The sequence below is a fragment of the Symphalangus syndactylus genome, chromosome 13 (assembly GCF_028878055.3).
Source record: "Symphalangus syndactylus isolate Jambi chromosome 13, NHGRI_mSymSyn1-v2.1_pri, whole genome shotgun sequence".
NCBI classification, from domain to species: Eukaryota; Metazoa; Chordata; class Mammalia; order Primates; family Hylobatidae; genus Symphalangus; species Symphalangus syndactylus.
The window spans coordinates 96,857,807-96,878,155 of NC_072435.2; the positions used below are offsets into that span (position 1 = coordinate 96,857,807).

Sequence of the window (20,349 nt, forward strand, 5' to 3'; positions counted from 1 at the left end):
TCAACAGCCTAATAATCTCTTCTGTGTCTCATGGTTTGAGGGTCCGGGGCAGGGGGCAAAACCCAAGCAAATGGCACATTATTTAGTGCTGGGCTCTCATCATTTTAGAAGGGCCACTCTAACTTCTTGGAATGCAGCTGACAGTGTTCTTTACCCTCTTCTCATGCCACGTGATTGACAGAAATCCAGGAGCCCCAGCACCAGATCCACGTCTGCCACCCCAGAGCTGCCTTCTGCTTCCCCCAACTCCAGTTCGAGGTGGACAGAAAGCTGTTGTGAGCAGGAAAACCAACATGCACATATTTATTGAGTCCGGGCTTCGGGTAAGAATTAACCTTAAAATGAGACTTGCTACTTTCAGGGAGTCTGCACCTTTTAATTTTCTGTTGAATTTCTAGTACTCCTCACTTCCATTGGAAATGCCTTACTGTAAATACATTTTAGATTTTTTTTTTACAGGTGCATTCATCCATTTACTATTTATCTCTTGCAACACTTACATTGAAGATGTAACTGTCCCAGAATTAATGATTCTGCTCTAATATGTATTAAGGTCTTACTGATGCTTTGCCCATGAGCCCCCTCTGAACTACCTTGAATTTTTTTAAGAGATGGTGAGTGGCCAGACATGGCAGCTCACACCCATAATCCCAGCACTTTGAGAGGCTAAGGCAGGAGGATCACTTGAGGAGAGGAGTCTGAAACCAGCCTGGGCAACATAGCGAGTCTCTACAAAAAAAAATTATTTTTTAATTAGCCAGGCATGATGGCACGTACCTGTAGTCCTAGTTACTCAGGAGGCTAAGGTGGGAGAATCACTTGAGCCCAGGGGTTTGAGGCTGCAGTGAGCTATTGACGCACCACTGCACTCCAATATGGACAATATAGTGAGGCCCTGTCTCTAAAACAAAATAAATAAATAAAATAAAAGATGGTGAGCTTTTAAAAGCACAAATCTAATCATTTCCTTTTTAAAACCCTTCATTGACTCGCATTTTTCTAACACACGTTCCAGCCACCCTGGCTTCCCTTCCCATCTAGAAAGTCACCATACTCTTTCCTGCCCTAGGAACTGACTGCCCACTCTTTGCTCTACAAAGATTTCTACAGAACTCTCAAAGTACCCTACCTGTACATGTCATCATTTCCTTAGAGTCTGGCTAACATCCACCAAGACAGAGACCATGTCCATCCTGGTTATTGCCATGTCCTGTGTACTGAGCCAGTGCCTGGAATCACAGTAGATGCTGAGAAAATTGACTCTGGTAAACAGATGTAGCATCTCAGCTGCACAGCAAGCTCTCACTTTGACTTACTGAGACCCTCCCAGGCAGTTTGTCATTCCTTAAAAATTTTATATCATTTCTAATAGAAGTATCTTAACATTTCTTGCTTTTCTCTAAACATCATTTCACATTTACCTAACTCTGGTTTAATGGGCAACTAATGTGACATATCTTTTTGAACTCTCTTAGCTGCTGCATCTGAGTCTGAAGACTTCCAAGATCAAGTCTTCAAGTGAACGTGTCCTGGAAATGCTGGATCCTTTTGTGTCTCTCCTCATAGACTGCCTGGGCTCCATGGATGTGAAGGTAAGCATCGGTTTGCACTCTGCATTGGAGCATTTGTTTCTTCAGAAGAACTATGTTTTGAAGAATACCTAATGGTTATATTTGGGCTCAAGCTTTATGAGATGATTGAGGTTTTTTTGTTTGGTTGGTGGGTTTTTTGGGTTTTGGGGGTTCTTTTTTTTTTTTTTGAGACAGAGTCTCGCTTTGCCACCCAGGCTGGAGTGCAGTGGTGCAATCTTGACTCATTGCAATCTCCACCTCCTAGGTTCAAAGGATTCTCCTGCCTCAGCCTTGCCTCAGCCTCCCAAGTAGCGGGGACTACAGACGCACACCACCACGCCCGGCTAACTTTTGTATTTTTAGTAGACACGGGGTTTCATCATGTTGGCCAGACTGGTCTCAAACCCCTGACCTCAGATGATCCGCCCTCCTTGGCCTCCTAAAATCCTGGAATTACAGGCGTGAGCCACTGTGCCTGGCCGAGATGATTGAATTTTTGAACAGATTTATGACATCATGAACCATCACTATTTGCTACATTAAATCGCTTCCCAATTTACTAGTTCTATAAATTTGGATAGCCTTTAACAGTTTTAAAAGCCCTCCTAGGTACGTTAAGTATTTCATTTGATCCTCACAACTTCATGAGGGTGAATGATTTTGTCCCCTTACCAATATCATCGTCGTCACCTTTGTCACTATTACTGCTCCATGCTATGAATCCCAAGAACATTATTTCTGATCTTCACAACCACCCGAGGCATATATTCTTACTATTTATGTTTTATAAATGAGAAAATTAGGGCGAGGGCCTAGGTACAGATCTAGGCTATGAACCTAGGTGCCGAGAGGTTAAGTAACATCTCTAGAGTCAAACAGGTAATCAGTTGCAGAGCTGGGATGTAAGCCAAGGTCTTTCTGACTCCCAAGCTTGCTCTTCTGTGTCTTCATCCAGCCCACTGAGGAGCTCTCAGCAGCCAGAGTAGCACGGGTGTTATTAGACAGAGCTGAACGAGCTGATCCAGGTGCTTTCAAAGGTTTGGCCTTGGAGGTTCAGGGATCTCAGCACACTTTTTCCATATCTTTTGCCATAGCCCTTAACTATATTAAATGATAGTCAGTTGTTCCCATGCCTAATTTCTGAGTTAACTGTCTGCTGCATAAATGTAGAGATGGTATCCTTTTTATCTTTGTATTTATAATATCCAGTAGAGTGCCTCGTATACCTAATTCAAGCTTAGTAAGAGTAGATTACATTAAAGTACCATTCTAGAAAACAGAAAAGTCATTTAAGATGTATTTTTCCAAAAAAATTGTAAAATTGACCAACCTATCCAAATCATATAACCTCCATAAACCCCTATAAGTAGGTTAAAAATATGGCTGTGCATGTTGCCTCAAGCCTATGACCCCAGCACTTGGGAGGCTGAGGCAGGAGGATTGCTTGAGCCCAGGAGTTCAAGACCAGCCCAAAAATGTTTAAACAAAGATTAAATTATAAAAAGAATATGGTGCTTTTTCTTATTTCCTTATGATCTACCATCATAAGGATCCATTGTTATGGATAAGCAATAAATTCTTCTACAACCAGGAACTGGAAACGTCTTTATCTTCTTACATTTTGGGCACAGTTCTTCCAGAGTGGGCTGGGCTTAGCATCTTATTTATTCAGCGCAATCATTTAAAGAGTCTGCATAGCCTCAGGTGCTAGATAGTTGGATTCGGTCACATCACAAGTTGGTGGTGTTTTGTTTTGTTTTTTTCAGGTGATCACAGGTGCTTTACAATGCCTCATCTGGGTCTTGAGGTTCCCGCTACCTTCCATAGAAACAAAAGCAGAGCAGCTGACAAAACACCTCTTCCTTCTGCTGAAGGACTATGCAAAGCTCGGGGCCGCCAGGGGCCAGAACTTCCACCTTGTGGTCAATTGTTTCAAGGTGAGATGTCTTCACTTACACTTGGAAAAAGCCAGGATAGAGCCGGATGCAGTGGCTCATACCTATAATCCCAGCACTTTGGGAGGCTGAGGTGGGAGGATTACTTGAGCCTAAGAATTCAAGACCAGCTTGATCAGCATAACGAGACCCCGTCTCTACATTAAAAAAAAAAAAAAAAATTAGCTGGACATGGTGATGTGTACCTGTAGTCCCAGCTACTTGGGATGCTGAGGCAGGAGGATCACTTGACAGGAGTTGGAGGCTGCAGTGAGCTATGATCACATCACTGCACTCCAGCCTGGGTGACAGAGCGAGACCCTGACTCATAAAAACTAGAACCAGGATTAACATCAAAGTTAGTTTTCCCCATTGCCCTTTGTGGTTATGGCCAAAATTTTTTCCAGAGTAGTTTGCCAAGGCTAGAGGGCTGGCATCCTGTGTGGAAAAGCATACTTGTGTGTTGTGTTAAGTCCTTGTCATTTCACTGGATCCCAACTGTGGGATGTGCTGGCTGTTAACATCACTATTGTAACTTGCAGTGTGTGACCATACTTGTCAAGAAAGTCAAGTCTTACCAGATAACTGAAAAACAGCTCCAAGTTCTACTGGCCTATGCTGAGGAGGACATTTATGATACTTCAAGACAAGCCACTGCCTTTGGTCTTCTGAAGGTATGGTGTCGCAAGAATGTTGACTGTTACGGTTTATGAGTTTCACAGCAGATATTTTGAACACATAGATCATAGTGTTTTGACTAGCTGTAGACTTCTGAAATTATTTGTAAAGATTAGTATGATTTTGGTGGGTCAGTTACAGGCGAACATTTGCTTATGAAAAATGTTTAAATGTGAGCTCTGTATTAACATTTCCAGGGAATTCTGTACAAATACAGGTATTCTCTTTTTATTTATATGTTTTTCTTCTTAGTGTAGTAAAATGTACATAACATAAAACTCACCATTTTAAAAAATTCACCATTTTTACCCATTTGAAGTGTATGTTTAAGTGTTGTGTGTTCTTTGTGCTTAAGTGTGTATCCCTTTTGAAGATACTTCATTGTGTTTGAAAATTTCCTGTGGTTGCTTTAGCATCAAGTCTGCTTCCATCCATCTGCAGCAAAACACATGAAATGAGTATGTCTTTTCCTTTTGTATCTTAGGCAATTTTATCAAGAAAGCTGTTGGTCCCAGAAATCGATGATGTCATGCGGAAAGTATCCAAGTTGGCAGTCTCTGCACAAAGTGAACCTGCCAGGGTCCAGTGCAGACAGGTTTGTAGAGAGCACTTATCCCCATCGCAAGGGCTGGGCCCTGCCGCATCTTTGTGGCAGAAGTGTCAACATTGGCTGAATTCTGAAGACTACCTTGTGTCGTATTGTTGCTTTATGCTGAGACTTGGGCGTCCTGGTGCAGGTGGTCAGGGGAGGCTTTTCTGGGGACTGACAGGCAGGCCAAAATTTGAAGGAAGAAAAAGGCTTAGCTTTCAAGGTGAGGGGGCAGTAGAGGCTTGAGGTGAGTGAGAGCTTAGCTTGGTTGAGGAGCTCAACACAGGTAAGTGAATTGAGGGGTGGGGAGCCAGGTCGCGCAGGACCTTGTGGTCTTGTTAAAGATTTGGGGCTTTGTTCTTTTTTTTTTTTTTTTTTGAGATGGAGTCTCGCTCTGTCGCCAGGCTGGAGTGCAGTGGCGCGATCTTGGCTCACTGCCACCTCCGCCTCCCAGGTTCAAGTGATTCTACTGGCTCAGCCTCCCGAGTAGCTAGGACTACAGGCATGCACCACCACACCCAGCTAATTTTTGTATTTTTAGTAGAGATGAGGTTTCACCATGTTAGCCAGGATGGTCTTGATCTCTTGACCTCGTGATCCACCCACCTTGGCCTCCCAAAGTGCTGAGATTACAGGCGTGAGCCATGGCGCCTGGTGGGGCTTTGTTCTAAGAATAGTAAGGAGCTATTTAAATCCTTAGGGAGAGGAGTGGCAGGATCAGGTTTATATCTATACATCTGTCAATCTCTAATTTTATGAGTACATACTGTGCCCAAAGAGGTGGAAAGGTCTAAGTTGGAAATAGGAACTCAGGGTTGCAGGTGGGTTTGGGCTGCTGAGGAGGCCAGGGTGGAAGGGAAGATGCATGTCTCTGGAAATAATTGCTTGGCCACTATTAGGAAGAAGAAGGGTGAGCTGCTATTAAGCACTAGCTGTGTGCCTAGCAGTTTAAATGCATGACCTCTGTTTACAGGTACCCTTCAGAAGAAACGGTATCCCCATTTTAGCGCTAGAGAAAGGCAGGCCTTGGAAACTTGAGTGATGTCACTTAGTTCTCACAGTTTATTAATAAAGGAGGCTAGATACCATAGTGGTTTGAAAGTGCAGCCTTTGGACACAGACTAGGCATGGAATTCTGGCAGTGTCACATGAACAAGTTTCTTATTGTCTCGGCCAACTTCATTCCCTTGAACTAGAAAATGGGCTATTATCACGAACTTCCTAAGGGAATGATGAGATTTAACTGAGAAACACTTAACGCAGTGCTTGGCACATAGAGAGTTTTTAGTAAATGCATCGGTTATTATTATCAGTATTGATATTATCACTATGTTGTTATTCTTGTTGAAGGGGAGATACCAGGTTGAACCACAGTCCATACTGTGGTACACCTGTCACCACCTGTCACCGAGAGATCAGCTTCCAACCTGTGGGCTTAGATTTGAAGTCTTAAACCACAGTGCCAGTGGCAGGCCAGGGCTTGCCTCTGTCAGGCACATAGGGCAGGACCAGATGCATGGCGGGAGAAATGAAGGGTCACAGTTGCTATTGACCTCATAGGCAGATTTAGCTGGAGTGCATTGGAAAGCCTGATTGATTGCCATTCTGTAAAGTTCTTATAACCTACCAGTGAGTTCCAGAAAGCAGCTTAGGAAACAGGAATACTAGAGGCGAGATCCAAATAATCATCTGTGTGACTTTTGTCCCTAGGTTTTTCTGAAATATATTCTTGACTATCCCCTGGGTGACAAATTGAGACCAAACTTGGAATTCATGCTCGCTCAACTGAAGTAAGCTTACGCTATTAACTACACAGGGGCGGAGGGCAGTTTCTTCTTTCCCTTTAACATGGTGGCTGTCTGAAAAAGGATGGGGCCTAAGTATAATGGTACATTCTCTGAGCATACTGTTATATGACACATTGACTTGATAATCAGACATTGTGCTTGGCTTCATATAGCCGTTCTCTGAGTTGCTTTTCAATCTAGTTTAACCATTGATTGTCATAAGAGTCCACTTAGGAGAATGTTGAAATCTGATACAATTACATTTAAAACTGCACAGTGATAGCTTAATGGATATATACAAGCATTAAAATTAGGGAAACAGAGCATTTTCCATTTTTTAAGAAGTAAACTGACACCTTGATATAATATTTTAATTTTTTTAATAATTATTGGTAAATTTAGAAGATACTAACAAATCCACCTAATGTCCTTCCCCTAGTTACGAACATGAGACCGGGAGAGAGTCCACCTTGGAAATGATCGCATATCTCTTTGACACGTTCCCTCAGGTACTGTGACCCCAGAGATAAGCCCCGTGACTCCTGGAAGTCCTCAGTCCCCCTTTGCTAGAGCATCTGTAGGAATTCCGTTCTGAGTGCTCACATGTGCCTCTTTTCTTTTAGGGGCTGCTCCACGAGAACTGTGGAATGTTCTTTATCCCTCTTTGTCTAATGACGATCAATGATGACTCTGCCACGTGCAAAAAGATGGCATCCATGACAATCAAGTCCCTACTTGGTAAAATCAGCCTCGAGAAAAAAGATTGGCTGTTTGATATGGTTACCACTTGGTTTGGAGCAAAAAAGGTGTGCATTGCTTTTAGTCACAGTTCAGTGACAAGTCAGCTTTGGGGATCATAGTTTAAGAATATATGTTATACAGTGTTGAATTGGTTTTTTTCCCAGATAGTGTTATTTTTGTCTGATTATGCAAATAGTATATTCTTAAAGTTTCCCAAAGTGTAAGAAGTTATAGAAAGTAATATAAAAATCAGCCGTATTCCTACTACGTTATTGTTAGGAAAGTATTCCACTGCATGAATGTAACATAATTTACTTAACTAGCTCCTAATGATGAATACCTTTGTTTCCAATTTTGCATATTCGATTACTGAAATGCAATTTTTATCCTTTTATCCACTTGGTACCTCTGTCACCATCATTGTTGGCCCATCTTTGTGAAACATAAACAACATGTGCCCTGTGTTACTGAGTAACTTGTTGCATACCCACTTAATGTGGGATGGGCATGAGACTTCTTTCCATTTCCTTTTAATTTAAAATGGAAAAAAAATATTAAAGTATTCACTGGATAATAATAATGCCTCTTTTTAAAACATTATTCTTGAGTGTAAAAATTTCCCCACATTTTGTATATTGGCCATCAAAGCTCCATAATTTACTGATTTCTGGCATCAGAAAGAAATGTTTATTGTCTCTGAATGTTGAGGACAAAATAATGCCCACCTTTGTTTTACAGTTTCAGAAAAGGCCTCCCAAGTTCTCTTGACATTGTCTTGTGGTTTATTTTTGGTAGCGCTTAAATAGACAACTTGCTGCCCTGATCTGTGGCTTGTTTGTGGAAAGTGAAGGAGTTGATTTTGAGAAAAGACTTGGAACTGTCCTTCCTGTGATTGAAAAGGAAATTGATCCTGAAAACTTTAAAGATGTAAGTAATTTGCTAGTGAATAAAACTTTTCTAACTTATAGTTTCACTTGAGGTGATGTAGCTAACAGATTAGATATTAGCTTATAGGTTAAATATATTTATAGCTATAGCTATTTATAGCTAATCAATTAAATATTTGTGTTCAAAAGTGTCCTTTATCCTAAAAGCAAAAATTCAGTGTAGTTAGAACTTTTTAAAATGAACGTTATAGCCAGGCATGGTAGCACATGCCTGTACTTCCACCTTTTCAGGAGGCTGAGGCAGGAGGACCGTGCCACTGTACTCCAGCCTGGCTAACAGAGCAAGACCCTGACTCAAAAAAAAGGGGGGGTTGGGGGATTAAAGTATCTTCATGGTATATGAAGATCATAGGTTCTCAACTCAGGCAGTTTTGTCCCCCCAGGTGACATTTGGCAATGTCTGGAAACATTTTTGATTGTCACAACTGGAGGGTGGAGGTGCTACTGGGATCTAGAGCATAGAGGAGCAGGGATGCTGGTAACATCCTACAGTGCAATGGCAGCCCCCACAGGAAAGGATCATCCGGCCTACAATGTCAGGAGTGCCGAGGGAGGTTCAGAAACGGGTGGATTGACATGCTGGAGTAAAATTGTCCATCAGATACTTTCAGATTGTTGTTTTCATTGATTTACATCCGTCTTGTTTTTAGATCATGGAAGAAACTGAAGAAAAAGCTGCAGATCGCCTTCTGTTTAGTTTTCTTACACTGATAACTAAACTTATCAAGGAATGTAATATTATTCAGTTTACCAAACCCGCTGAGACTTTGAGTAAAATCTGGAGTAAGTATTTCCTTTTTTATTTAAATCAAACACATTTGTTGTCATAGAATTACTGAAAGTAGATTTGAGAAATTTGAATATGAATACTTCAGAAAGTATACAATGTCAGGAAAAGAGTCCATGAGAAAAAACTTAAAAGGTTCTATCAGAGTGATTACAGTGAAAATGTTCCCTTTTGAAAAAAAAAAGTATCTATGATTTCATAAGTAATACCTTTCAAAGTCCTGTTTGGTACTTAATAATTTCAGATATGTGTCTCTTTTTTTCCTATTTATTTTCCCTCAGGTACAACTGACAAGTAAAAACTGTATATATTTATGGTGTACAATGTATTGTTTTGATGTATGTACTTGTGGTCTGTATTTCCATCCAGTCTTTCTTTTCGTTCAATAGGAATAGGGTTTTTTTTGAGAGGTTGCTTAGTTCCATATAAACTTTGATATCCTGTTTGTACCTAAGTAAGCATATTACTATCTATAAGACATCTAGTAGATATCCTTTTAAATAGCTATATAGTAGTCCGTTATGTACATATGCCATTATTTACTAAATGATTTCACAAGTTGTCACACAGTTGTGCATCACCTAACAATAGAGATACGTTCTGAGAAATATATTGTTACGCGATTTTATTGTTTGAACTTCGTAACAGTATACTTAGACAAATCTAGATGGTATAGCCTATTATACCCCTAGACTATATGGTCCAGCCTGTTGCTAAAAACCTGTACAGCAAGTACTGTACTGAATACTGTAGGCATTTGTAACAGGGTCTTTGTGAATCTAAACATAGCCAAACATAGAAAGGGTACAGTAAAAATACAGTGTGTATTTTTTTTTAATGAGTAGTGCCAAACCATTTTATAATCTTATGGAACCACTTCTTTTTTTTTTTTTTTTTGAGACGAGTCTCGCTCTGTCACCCAGACTGGAGTGCAATGGCACGATCTCAGTGCACTGCAACCTCCTCCGCCTTCCGGACTCAAGTGATTCTTCCGCCTCAGCCTCCCAAGTAGCTGGGATTACAGGCACATGCTACCACACCAGCTAATTTTTGTATTTTTGTAGAGATGGGGTTTCACCATGTTGGCCAGGCTGGTCTTGAACTCCTGACCTCAGGTGATCCACCCGCCTCGGCCTCCCAAAGTGCTGGGATTACACGCGTGAGCCACTGTGCCCGGCTGGGACCACGTCTTATGTGGTCTGTTGTTAACTGAAATAAAGTATTCACCTGGTTTAAGAGCCAGAACTCAGATTTGTGAGAAATAACAAGGTTACTGTATGACCTACTCAGGTGTGGCTTCATTGCAACATGGCCAGATTATTACAAAGATTCATATAGATCAAAAGTAAAAACATGTCTGTGAAATATAGCAGCAAAGACTAAAACTGAGATATGACATGGTTAATCCATCCTGTTTCCCCAAAACTCACATTATAAAACTTTTTTTTTGAGACGGAGTCTCACTCTGTCGCCAGGCTGGAGTGCAGTTGTGTGATCTCAGCTCACTGCAACCTTTGCCTCCCAGGTTCAAGTGATTCTCCTGCCTCAGCCTCCTGAGTAGCTGGGATTACAGGTGCTTGCCACCATGCCCAGCTAATTTTTGTAGTTTTACTAGAGACAGGGTTTCACCATGATGGCCAGGATGGTCTCCATCTCTTGACCTCGTGATCCGCCTGCCTTGGCCTCCCAAAGTGCTGGGATTACAGGCATGAGGCACTGCACCCAGCCTAAAACTTTTTTTTCTTTTCTTTTTCCTTTACACAGAGGGAGATACAGCAGGGAAGGGGAAGTTTGGGTCTCAATGGAGTGGTGGTCACTGGAGAGGGGTCACACTCAAGGCCAAGGTTTTTTCAAAGATAATTTTTATACCATTAGTGTATCAGACTTTTAATTTGCTTATTTAGCATGCCCATCTTCCATTATATGTTTAAGTTCTTTACCAGCATTGGGAAATAAGATTAATACTGTCTGTGCTGCCTCCTAAGAACTTTATTGATGGTTAAATGAGATCATGTTCATGAAAGTGTTAGGGTCTCAGCTGGGCATGGTGGCTTAGGCCTGTCATCCCAGCACTTTGGGAGGCTGAGGCTTGCAGATTGCTTGAGCTCAGGAGTTTAAGACCAGCGTGGGCAACGTGGCGAAACCCCATCTCTACAAAAAATAACTTTCTGAGTATGGTGTATGGAGAATGGCCAGGTAGCCGAATGCTGAAAATTAAGAGTTTGAAGGTCAGATCAAGCTAGGGCCCAGGCCTGGCTCTGCCTGTTATAGCTTAGCATGTCACACAGCCTCTCTGGAACACTTGTTTCTTCATCTGTAAGATGGAAATTATAATTCCAATGTCACAGCATTGTTATGAGGTCTGCATGAGGTAATACATGTAACACAATTAGCCTTGTCCCTGGCATATAGAAAACCTTCAGTAAGTAAATGATAGCTTTACAGGCAGCTACTTGGAGCCACCAGTTCTACTCATTAGAAACAAGCCTGTACCTATATACATACTTACATTACTCAATTTAGAAAATGTAACTGTTGGCCAGGCGCAGTGGCTCACACCTGTAATCCCAGCACTTTGGAAGGCTGAGGCAAATGGATCACTTAAGGAGTTTGAGAGCAGCCTGGCCAATATGATGAAACCCTGTCTCTACTAAAAATACAAAAATTAGCTGGGTGTGGTGGTGAGTGCCTGTAGTAACAATTACTCAGGAGGCTGAGGCAGGGGGATTGCTTGAACCCAGGAGGCAGAGGTTGTAGTGAGCCGAGAGTAGACCACTGCATTCCAGCCTGGGTGATGGGAATGAAACCCTGTCTCAAAAAAAAAAAAAAAAGAAAAGAAAAGAAAATGTAACTGTAACTGTTAATGTCACCTTATCTCCCTTGAATCTGAAACTAGTTCTTATGGAACTGGTCTGTCTGAGGGCTTTTTGTACCCCATTAGAGTCATTTAACCACTCTAGGAGTTGGTTTTCTAGTCGCTTCCAGTGCCTCTCCCACCTCACTTCTCTCTAGCTCCTGTGAGCTTCTGGGAAGCAAGGACTATTTGTCTTTTTCTAAATTGATACATAATTATGCCTACTTATGGGGTATCTATGATATTTTGATACATGCATACAATTTCCAATGATCCAATTGGGGTAAGGAGAATATCCTTCCCCTTGAACATTTATTCTCTATGTTGGGAACATTTCAAATCTTCCAGCTATTTTGAAATGTTCAGTACATCAGTGTTAACCATAGTCACCCTACTGTGCTGTCCAACACTAAACTTATTCCTTCTATCTAATTCTATTTTTGTACACATTAACCAATCTCTTTTCATCCCCTGCCCCCACTTCCCAGCCACTGGCCTATTTTGTTCATCTTTGGTTCCCCACTCCAAACACATAATACTCTGTAAATGCTTAACTTAGTCATATTTACCTCTAAACAATCAGGAAGGCCGTGTGACATCCACGAATGCTTTTTGGTTCCCTTAGGTCATGTGCATTCTCACCTGAGACATCCACACAACTGGGTGTGGCTCACAGCAGCCCAGATTTTTGGATTACTCTTTGCCTCTTGCCAGCCAGAGGAGCTTATTCAAAAATGGAATACCAAAAAGACCAAAAAACACCTCCCAGAACCTGTAGCAATCAAGTTCCTAGCCAGTGACCTTGACCAAAAGGTAAGGTTTCTCTCAAACATTTTCCTTCCCTCGTGACTGTAAGATGTTCCTTCTGGTTCATGTAACTATCTTCGGGCCAGCCCTTGGGAGAAACTCTTCCAACCAACAATTTGTTGTACAGGTGAATCAATAGGAATATTAGTCACTGGAGAGGGGTCACTCTCAAGGCCAGGGTTTTTTTCAAAGATAATTTTTAGACCATTAGTGTAGTCAGACTTTTAATTTGCTTATTTATTTGGCATGCCCATCTTCCAATATATGTTTAAGTTTTTTTTTTTTTCTTTTTTGAAATGGAGTCTCACTCTGTCACCCAGGCTGGAGTGCAGTGGTGTGAGCTCGGGTCACTGCAACCTCTGCCTCCCGAATTCAAGGGATTCTTCTGCCTCAGCCTCCCAAGTACCTGGGATTACAGGCGCACGCCACCATGCCCAGCTAATGTTTAAGTTGTTTATCAGCATTGGAAAATAAGATTAATACTGTCTGTCTTGCCTCCTAATAACCTTGTTGATGATGTAAATGAGATCACGTTCATGAAAATGTCAGGGGCCAGGCCAGGCATGGTGACTCACATCTGTCATCCCAGCACTTTGGGAGGCTGAGGCAAGCAGATCACTTGAGCCCGGGAGTTCGAGACTAGCCTGGGCAACATGGCGAAAACCTATCTCTACAAAAAATACAAAAATTAGCTGGAAATGGTGGTGTACACCTGTAGTCCTAGCTACTTGGGAGACTTACATAGGGGGATCACCTGAGCCTGGGGAGGTCAAGGTTACAGTGGGCTGTGATCATGCCACTGCACTCCAGCCTGGGCAAGAACGAGATCTTATCTCAAAAAAAGAAAAAGAAAGAAAGAAAAGAAAAGAAAATGTTAGGGGCCATGATATATGTGTCTCTGGTTTCCTAGGTCCTAGCACAATGTCTTACTCGTAGTGGAACCCCATAAATATTGAATGAGTGCAGGGTAGAAGGGAAGAAAAGAGGAAGAAAAAAATATTGGACTGTTGCAAAGTGCTCTACTAGTAATGTAGAGGATTGGCCAGGCGCGGTGGCTCATGCCTGTAACCCCAGCATGTTGGGAGGCCGAGGTGGGTGGATCACCTGAGGTCAGGAGTTCGAGACCAGCCTGGCCAACATGGCAAAACCCCATCACTACTAAAAATACAAAAAATTAGCCAAGTGTGGTGGTAGGCGCCTGTAATCCCAGCTACTTGGGAGGCTGAGGCAGGAGAATTGCCTGAACCCGGGAAGCAGAGGTTGCAGTGAGCCGAGATCACTCCACTGCAGTCCAGCCTGGGCCACAGAGCGAGACCGTCCAAAAAAAAAAAAGTGTAGAGGATTATTACCTGTTTCTCCCCAGAATGTGAAAGTATCCCATTTATTTGGGATGAAATGCTTAGGGCAGGTAGAAGGGAGCAGTTACACCATTTCTGGTCGTGAACCCTTCCTCTCCTGATATACAGGTGGTCATTCAGAGCAAAATCCAGTACGTTAGTTGTATTACAGTTATTATGTTTAGCTTTTTAAAAACAATCAGAAATGTCCTGTGTTTTGCCTACCAATGTCCATTTTCCTTTCACAGATGAAAAGTATCTCTCTCGCCTCTTGCCATCAATTGCATTCCAAATTCTTGGATCAGTCTCTAGGAGAACAGGTAAGAATTGTAGTTCTCCCAGTTTAAAAGAAGGGGCCGGCTGGGCATGGTGGCCCGCGCCTGTAATCCCAGCACTTTGAGAGGCCAAGGTGGCCAGATCACTTGAGGTCAGGAGTTCGAGATGAGCCTGGCCAACATGGTGAAACCCCATCTCTACTAAAAATACAAAAAAATTAGCTGGGCGTGATTGCGGGTGCCTGTAATCCCAGCTACTCGGGAGGCTGAGGCAGGGAGAATTGCTTGAATGCAGGAGGCAGAGGTTGCAGTGAGCCAAAATCGTGCCACTGCACTCCATCCTAGGTGACAGAACGAGACTCCGTCTCAGAAATAAAGAAGGGGCCTATTCTATCAACAGTCTAAGCTTACATTTGTTATTTTGTTTTGAACCTATCTTAATGCTTGGGGGATTAGATGAAATACAGACATACACTCAAATATATGTTCAAATACACATATGTCTTGTCAACGCTGGGTCCGTGTTGGGATTACTCTTTGCTCCATTTAAAATTCCCAATAAGGGTCTGGGTGCGGTGACTCACGACTATAATCCCAGCACTGTGAGAGGCCGAGGCAGGTGGATCACTTGAGGCCAGGAGCTCAAGACCATCTTGGCCAACATGGTGAAACTTCATCTCTACTAAAAAGACAAAAATTAGCTGGGCGTGGTGGCGCATGCCTGTAGTCCCAGCTACACAGGAGGCTGAGGCAAGAGACTCACTTGAACTGGGGAGGCAGAGGTTGCAGTAAGCCGAAATCACCACACTGCACTCCAGCCTGGGCAACAGAGCTAGACTCTGTATAAAAAAAAAAAAAAGAGAGAGAGAGAGAAATAGTTATTTCTATGTAGAATGGCGGAAGGAATTTAATGGAGGTAGAGATGAAAGCTGTTGTTAAAAATGTAAAATGGGGCTGGTGTGGTGACTCACACCTGTAATATCAGCACTTCAGGAGGCCGAGATGAGCAGATCTCTTGAGGCCAGGAGTTCAAGACCAGCCTGGCCAACATGGCAAAACCCTGTCTCTACTAAAAATACAAAAATTAGCTGAGCATGGTAGCCTGTAGTCCCAGCTGCTGGGGTGGCTGAGGCATGAGAATCGCTTGAACCCAGAGGCAGAGGTTTCACTGAGCCGAGATTGTACCACTGCACTCCAGCCTGGGTGACAAAGTGATACTCTGTCTCAAAAAATACCCAAAAAACAAAACAAAACAAAAAATGTAAATGGAGGGCCTGGAAAGAAATTGTTTCCTTATTCTGTGTGACTTTAAAGGGTAGAACTAGTCCAGATAGATCAAAGTTACATGGAAATGGGTTTGGATGCCCTATGAGGAAGAACTTAAGAATGACCTAGGCCAGGCACGGTGGCTCACACCTGTAATCGCAGCACTTTGGGAAGCTGAAGCGGGCGGATCACCTAAGGTCAGGAGTTTGAGACCCGCCTGGCCAACATGGCAAAACCCCATCTCTACTAAAAGTACAAAAATTAGCCAGGCGTGGTGGTGCATGCCTGTAATCCCAGCTTCTCAGGAGGCTGAGGCACAAGAATCATTTAAATCTGGGAGGGGAAGTCACAGTGAGCCGAGATTGCGCCACTGCCCTCAGCCTGGGTAACAGAGTGAGGCTGTCTTTAAAAAAAAAAAGGAATGATCTAAAAATGGAGCCGTCATCATTTAATAGTTGTTAAATAGTTGTAATACCTAGTTTGTTTTTGTTTTCTAAGTGTAGAATACCTATTTTAGCTTGTGCTCTACTAAGCCTTATTTATTTCAAAATCAATGTCCAATTTCTTCTCCCCCGTTTTTTTTAAAGGTTGTTAAGAATTTGTTGTTCGTAGCCAAAGTCTTGTATTTACTGGAACCTTATTGTGAGGATAAGCAAAGTAAGATAAAAGACCTGGAAGAACAAGAGGCTTTAGAAGATGGCATGGCCTGTGCAGATGAGAAGGCAGAGTCTGACGGAGAAGAGAAGGAAGAGGTGAAGGAAGAGCTCGGCAGGCCGGCCACGCTGCTGTGGTTGATCCAGAAGCTGTCCCGGATCGCAAAACTGGAAGCTGCTTATTCGCCGAGAAACCCCTTAAAGGTGTGATGAATGCACAGAATGACTGAGAGTAGTCATTTCTCTTTAAAAAGTATTTTAATGATATTAGTGATCCTCCTAAGTCCCTAGAAACTTTATCTTTGAACCCCAAACTGCAGCAATAACATCCATCCCAAAATAGACTGAGCCCTGTTTTCTAAATTAATGCTGTGTCTATGATTGAGTGCTAAAGAGAAGTATTTCAAATGAAAAAAATGATCTGTACTTTCAGAGAACATGCATCTTTAAGTTCCTTGGTGCCGTAGCAATGGATCTTGGGATAGACAAGGTAAAGCTGTATCTCCCAATGATCATAGCTCCTTTGTTTCGAGAACTGAACAGCACCTATTCAGAGCAAGGTAACCCTGCCTCATCTGTTCTCCTGTCTTTTGCACATGAGGATTTCTTACTTCTCTCCTGAATGTTTCCTTCTTCCTTTCTGTCCTCCCTCCCTGCCAGAGATTTATTTTTATTTATATATATATATTTTAATTATATATTATATACTTATATATGTTTATATTTATATATATACACACACATAAATTTAAAAAAAAGAGAGAGACGAATAGTGGTCTGTGTTATGCCAGGCTGGTCTTGGTCTCAAGCTCCTGGCCTCAAGCAGTTTTCCAACCTCAGTCTACCAAAGTGTTGAGACTATAGAAATGAGGTACTGTACCCAGCCAGAGTTTATTTTTAAAAAGAAAACTTATGAGATATCAAGATAATTAACAAACAAATAGGCATATTTGTATCATATTTGATTGCCCCCTTCTGTATGCTTTCTGCTCTCCCAGAAAGAATGTTTCTCACATAAAAGATGATGCTTTATCCTCAACATAGATTAAATAGTCAAAGAAAACTATGGTTCTGGGTAGTTTTAAACCTCATAGCACAATGAAAAATAATGAACAACAAAATGTCATTACATTCCCATCTTAAAAATTATAGGCTGGGCATAGTGGCTCATGCCCATAATCCCGTACTTTGGGAAGCCAAGGTGGGAGGATCACTTGAGCCCAGAAGTTCAAGACCAGCCTGGGCAACATGGCAAAACCCCATCTCTACAAAAGATACAAAAATTAGCTGGGTGTGGTGGTGCGCACCTGTAATTGCAGCTACTTAGGAGGCTGAGGTGGGAGGATCTCTTGAGTCTGTGAGGTCGAGGCTTCAGTGAGCCGTGATTGCACCACTGCACTCCTGCCTGGGCAACAGAGTGAGACACTGTCTCAAAAAAAAGATTATAAGGCAAAAATATAAGTATTATCATTTTTATATGAAATAGTTTTAAAATATCATTTTAACATTTCTTCTTTTTCCTTGCCTGATACATTTCCCTCACTTAGTGTAATTGTTGGTAATAACAGTTAAAGAGGGAACTGGGGGCAGGAAGGAGAGGAGGTAAAGTGAATGTTCAGAGTTTAAAAATAAAACAAATGAAGCAAATGTCAAAGCAAGAGCTTTTATAGTCCTACAACCTTGAGAGAAAGTTTCCTCACTCTTAGAAAGGAAAAAGCAATGGTAAAGGTTGAGGCTGCTGACAAAAGCAGGTTCAGGTGTGCTTTGGTTCAAGCCAGTCAACATTTAGTGAGCACCTAATATCGGCCAGGCACTAGGGATTCAACAGCAGGAAAGTTTTCAAGAATCTTGTGATCTAGAACAGATGTCCTGAGCTCCTGTGAAATTGAAATCGGGGGTTATTTGTATTTGGGGGTGAGTGGCAGAAAAGGGTGAGAGAGATGGCTTTTTTGTCAGCTTCACAAAGGAGGCTTTCACACTCCCCAGCAAAAAAAAAAAAAAAAAAAAAAAAGTTACTGTGGGCAGAGCTAAGCCTCTGTGACCCATCATGGATTAGAGAGGGAATCTCTTACTTTTCCCCCCATCTGCAAGAGCTCAACAGGTAAACAGAGGTTAATTCAAAACGTTTCTGTCAAGGTCCCAAGTTACTTTAATGTCTTCAGGGCCAGGTTTCCGCTGGGAAGTGGGCCTCACATTCTCTGATTTCTTATTGCATCCTGGGTGAGGTGGTGGCTGGAGTGCTATGTCTAGCATTGCTGGTTTCCCCATTCCAGGAACATAGAGGCTAGTTTTATGTCAGTGTTTAATGTTGAAGTAACGGTGATAATGCTGCAAGAGTTAAAATTTTTTTTTTGTTTTATTTGGGGTTTCTTGCCAGATCAGTAGCTGGATATAAATGTTGTACATATTGTTGATTTTGTTAATGTTCAAATGTGTCCTTTCCTACTTGTCTCTGATCATTACTCTTTGTGTGTGATTAGATCCTTTGCTGAAGAATCTATCCCAGGAAATCACAGAATTACTTAAAAAGCTGGTTGGGCTTGAGAGTTTCTCATTAGCCTTTGCCTCTGTACAGAAACAGGCTAATGAGAAAAGGGCACTCCGGAAAAAGAGAAAGGCCCTGGAGGTAAGTTTTCTCTTTGAAAATATGGCATGTTCACTGGACTTGATAACTACTAAGTGTGCATGTTTGTGTCACACTTACACTCAGGGAGGATCAAGGCTTTGAGTGGTTGGGGACTTTATAGCTGGGACTTCAGATTTTCTTTAATAAACATGTGTTTTTTACATTTGTTTCTGTATTTGATTCTTATTGGTTTAACATTTACTTTAAAAGTAATATAAAATTTCTATTCTCTTTTCCAGTTTGTAACTAATCCTGATATTGCTGCCAAGAAAAAAATGAAGAAACACAAAAATAAAAGTGAAGCAAAGAAGAGAAAGATAGAGTTCCTGCGTCCAGGATATAAGGCCAAGAGACAAAAAAGCCATAGCCTGAAAGATTTAGCAATGGTGGAGTAATGTCTCCCTGTGCTGATACAAGCATGAACTTTCTGGAATATTCTGCTAGTCTGAAATTACAGCAGGTTGTCTGGGGTAGGGGGGAGGGTTTTTTTTTTTTTGAGACAAGGTCTCACTCTGTCACCCAAGGTGGAGTGCAGTGACGACATCACAGCTCACTGCAGCCTCAACCTGGGTTCAAGTGATCCTCTCACCTCAGCCTCCCAAGTAGTTGTGCCTCCTAGGCACACACCACTGTGCCCGGCGAATTTTTTGTATTATTTTTTGTAGCAACAGGATTTCGCCATGTTGGCCAGGCTGGTCTCGAACACCTGGGCTCAACTGATCCGCCTGCCTCGGCCTCCCAAAGTGCTGGGATTACAGGTGTGAGCCACCCTGCCCAACCAGGTTTTATTATTTAAGTTAAACTTTGGATAGATTGTATAATATATAGTTTAATGTAATCATGCTCATATTTTTTAAATAAATAAAACACTTTATACTACTGCTGGGTCTTCACTGTCTAAAAAGCATGTGACACTAGTCAGAGTTTAAAATATAATTTGTAAATAAAAGGATACATTTTTAAATAGCAAGAAAAAATGTAGAAGTTAGCAATTAATTAATCAGACAAAAGATTTGCAAATGCTGCTCTATAGTACTTTCTAAAATTTTAGGAAAAGGCAGTAAGAAAGATCTGCACAAATAGAACTATAACCATGTTCATGGCTAGGAAGATTCAGGGTCATAAAATGCTACTTTTTCCCAAGTTGATCCCTTTGGTTAAATGTGTATCTGAGCAAAATCCCAAGAGTTCTTCACATTAACCCAACAAGCTGATTCTAAAATGTATATGGAAGATATTAAGCCGAGAATAACCATGACACTCTTACAAAAGTAGAATAGGATGAGGGGCTTGCCCTATTGGATATCAAAAGACAGACACAAAAACTATCTATAGAGAGAACGTGTAATAAATCCTACTTCATTAAGAACTTCTGCTTAGGAAAAAACACAAACTGGGACGTGGCATACAACACATAATGTTAAACAATTAGTAGTACCAAGACATATAATGAATACTGACGAATCAACACAGATAATCTCGTGGAAGAAGTGGCAA

At 41.7% G+C, this 20,349-nt stretch overlaps 2 protein-coding genes and 1 long non-coding RNA gene across 3 annotated transcripts in view; 1 reads left to right on the forward strand and 2 right to left on the reverse strand.

Annotated features, from left to right (window-relative positions):
- The window catches only part of UTP20 (UTP20 small subunit processome component), a 108,526-nt gene extending 88,795 nt beyond the window's left edge, over positions 1 to 19,731 (forward strand). Inside the window, exons 47-62 of the mRNA XM_055235917.2 lie at positions 182 to 323; positions 1,476 to 1,592; positions 3,338 to 3,508; positions 4,048 to 4,179; positions 4,668 to 4,778; positions 6,483 to 6,562; positions 6,999 to 7,068; positions 7,183 to 7,365; positions 8,096 to 8,227; positions 8,898 to 9,030; positions 12,514 to 12,701; positions 14,281 to 14,352; positions 16,161 to 16,430; positions 16,660 to 16,786; positions 18,707 to 18,852; positions 19,092 to 19,731. Of these exons, the coding sequence (XP_055091892.1) occupies positions 182 to 323; positions 1,476 to 1,592; positions 3,338 to 3,508; positions 4,048 to 4,179; positions 4,668 to 4,778; positions 6,483 to 6,562; positions 6,999 to 7,068; positions 7,183 to 7,365; positions 8,096 to 8,227; positions 8,898 to 9,030; positions 12,514 to 12,701; positions 14,281 to 14,352; positions 16,161 to 16,430; positions 16,660 to 16,786; positions 18,707 to 18,852; positions 19,092 to 19,247 (2,230 nt within the window). The 3' untranslated portion in view covers positions 19,248 to 19,731. The remainder of the gene's footprint in view (positions 1 to 181; positions 324 to 1,475; positions 1,593 to 3,337; positions 3,509 to 4,047; positions 4,180 to 4,667; positions 4,779 to 6,482; positions 6,563 to 6,998; positions 7,069 to 7,182; positions 7,366 to 8,095; positions 8,228 to 8,897; positions 9,031 to 12,513; positions 12,702 to 14,280; positions 14,353 to 16,160; positions 16,431 to 16,659; positions 16,787 to 18,706; positions 18,853 to 19,091) is intronic.
- The window catches only part of ARL1 (ADP ribosylation factor like GTPase 1), a 38,213-nt gene that overhangs the window by 901 nt on the left and 16,963 nt on the right, over positions 1 to 20,349 (reverse strand). The window lies entirely within an intron of this gene.
- Positions 12,903 to 16,141, reverse strand: LOC134732043 (uncharacterized). The gene is made up of 2 exons (XR_010114925.1): positions 15,071 to 16,141; positions 12,903 to 14,986 (listed from the first exon to the last, which is right to left on the reverse strand). It is a non-coding gene; the product is annotated as an uncharacterized lncRNA (long non-coding RNA).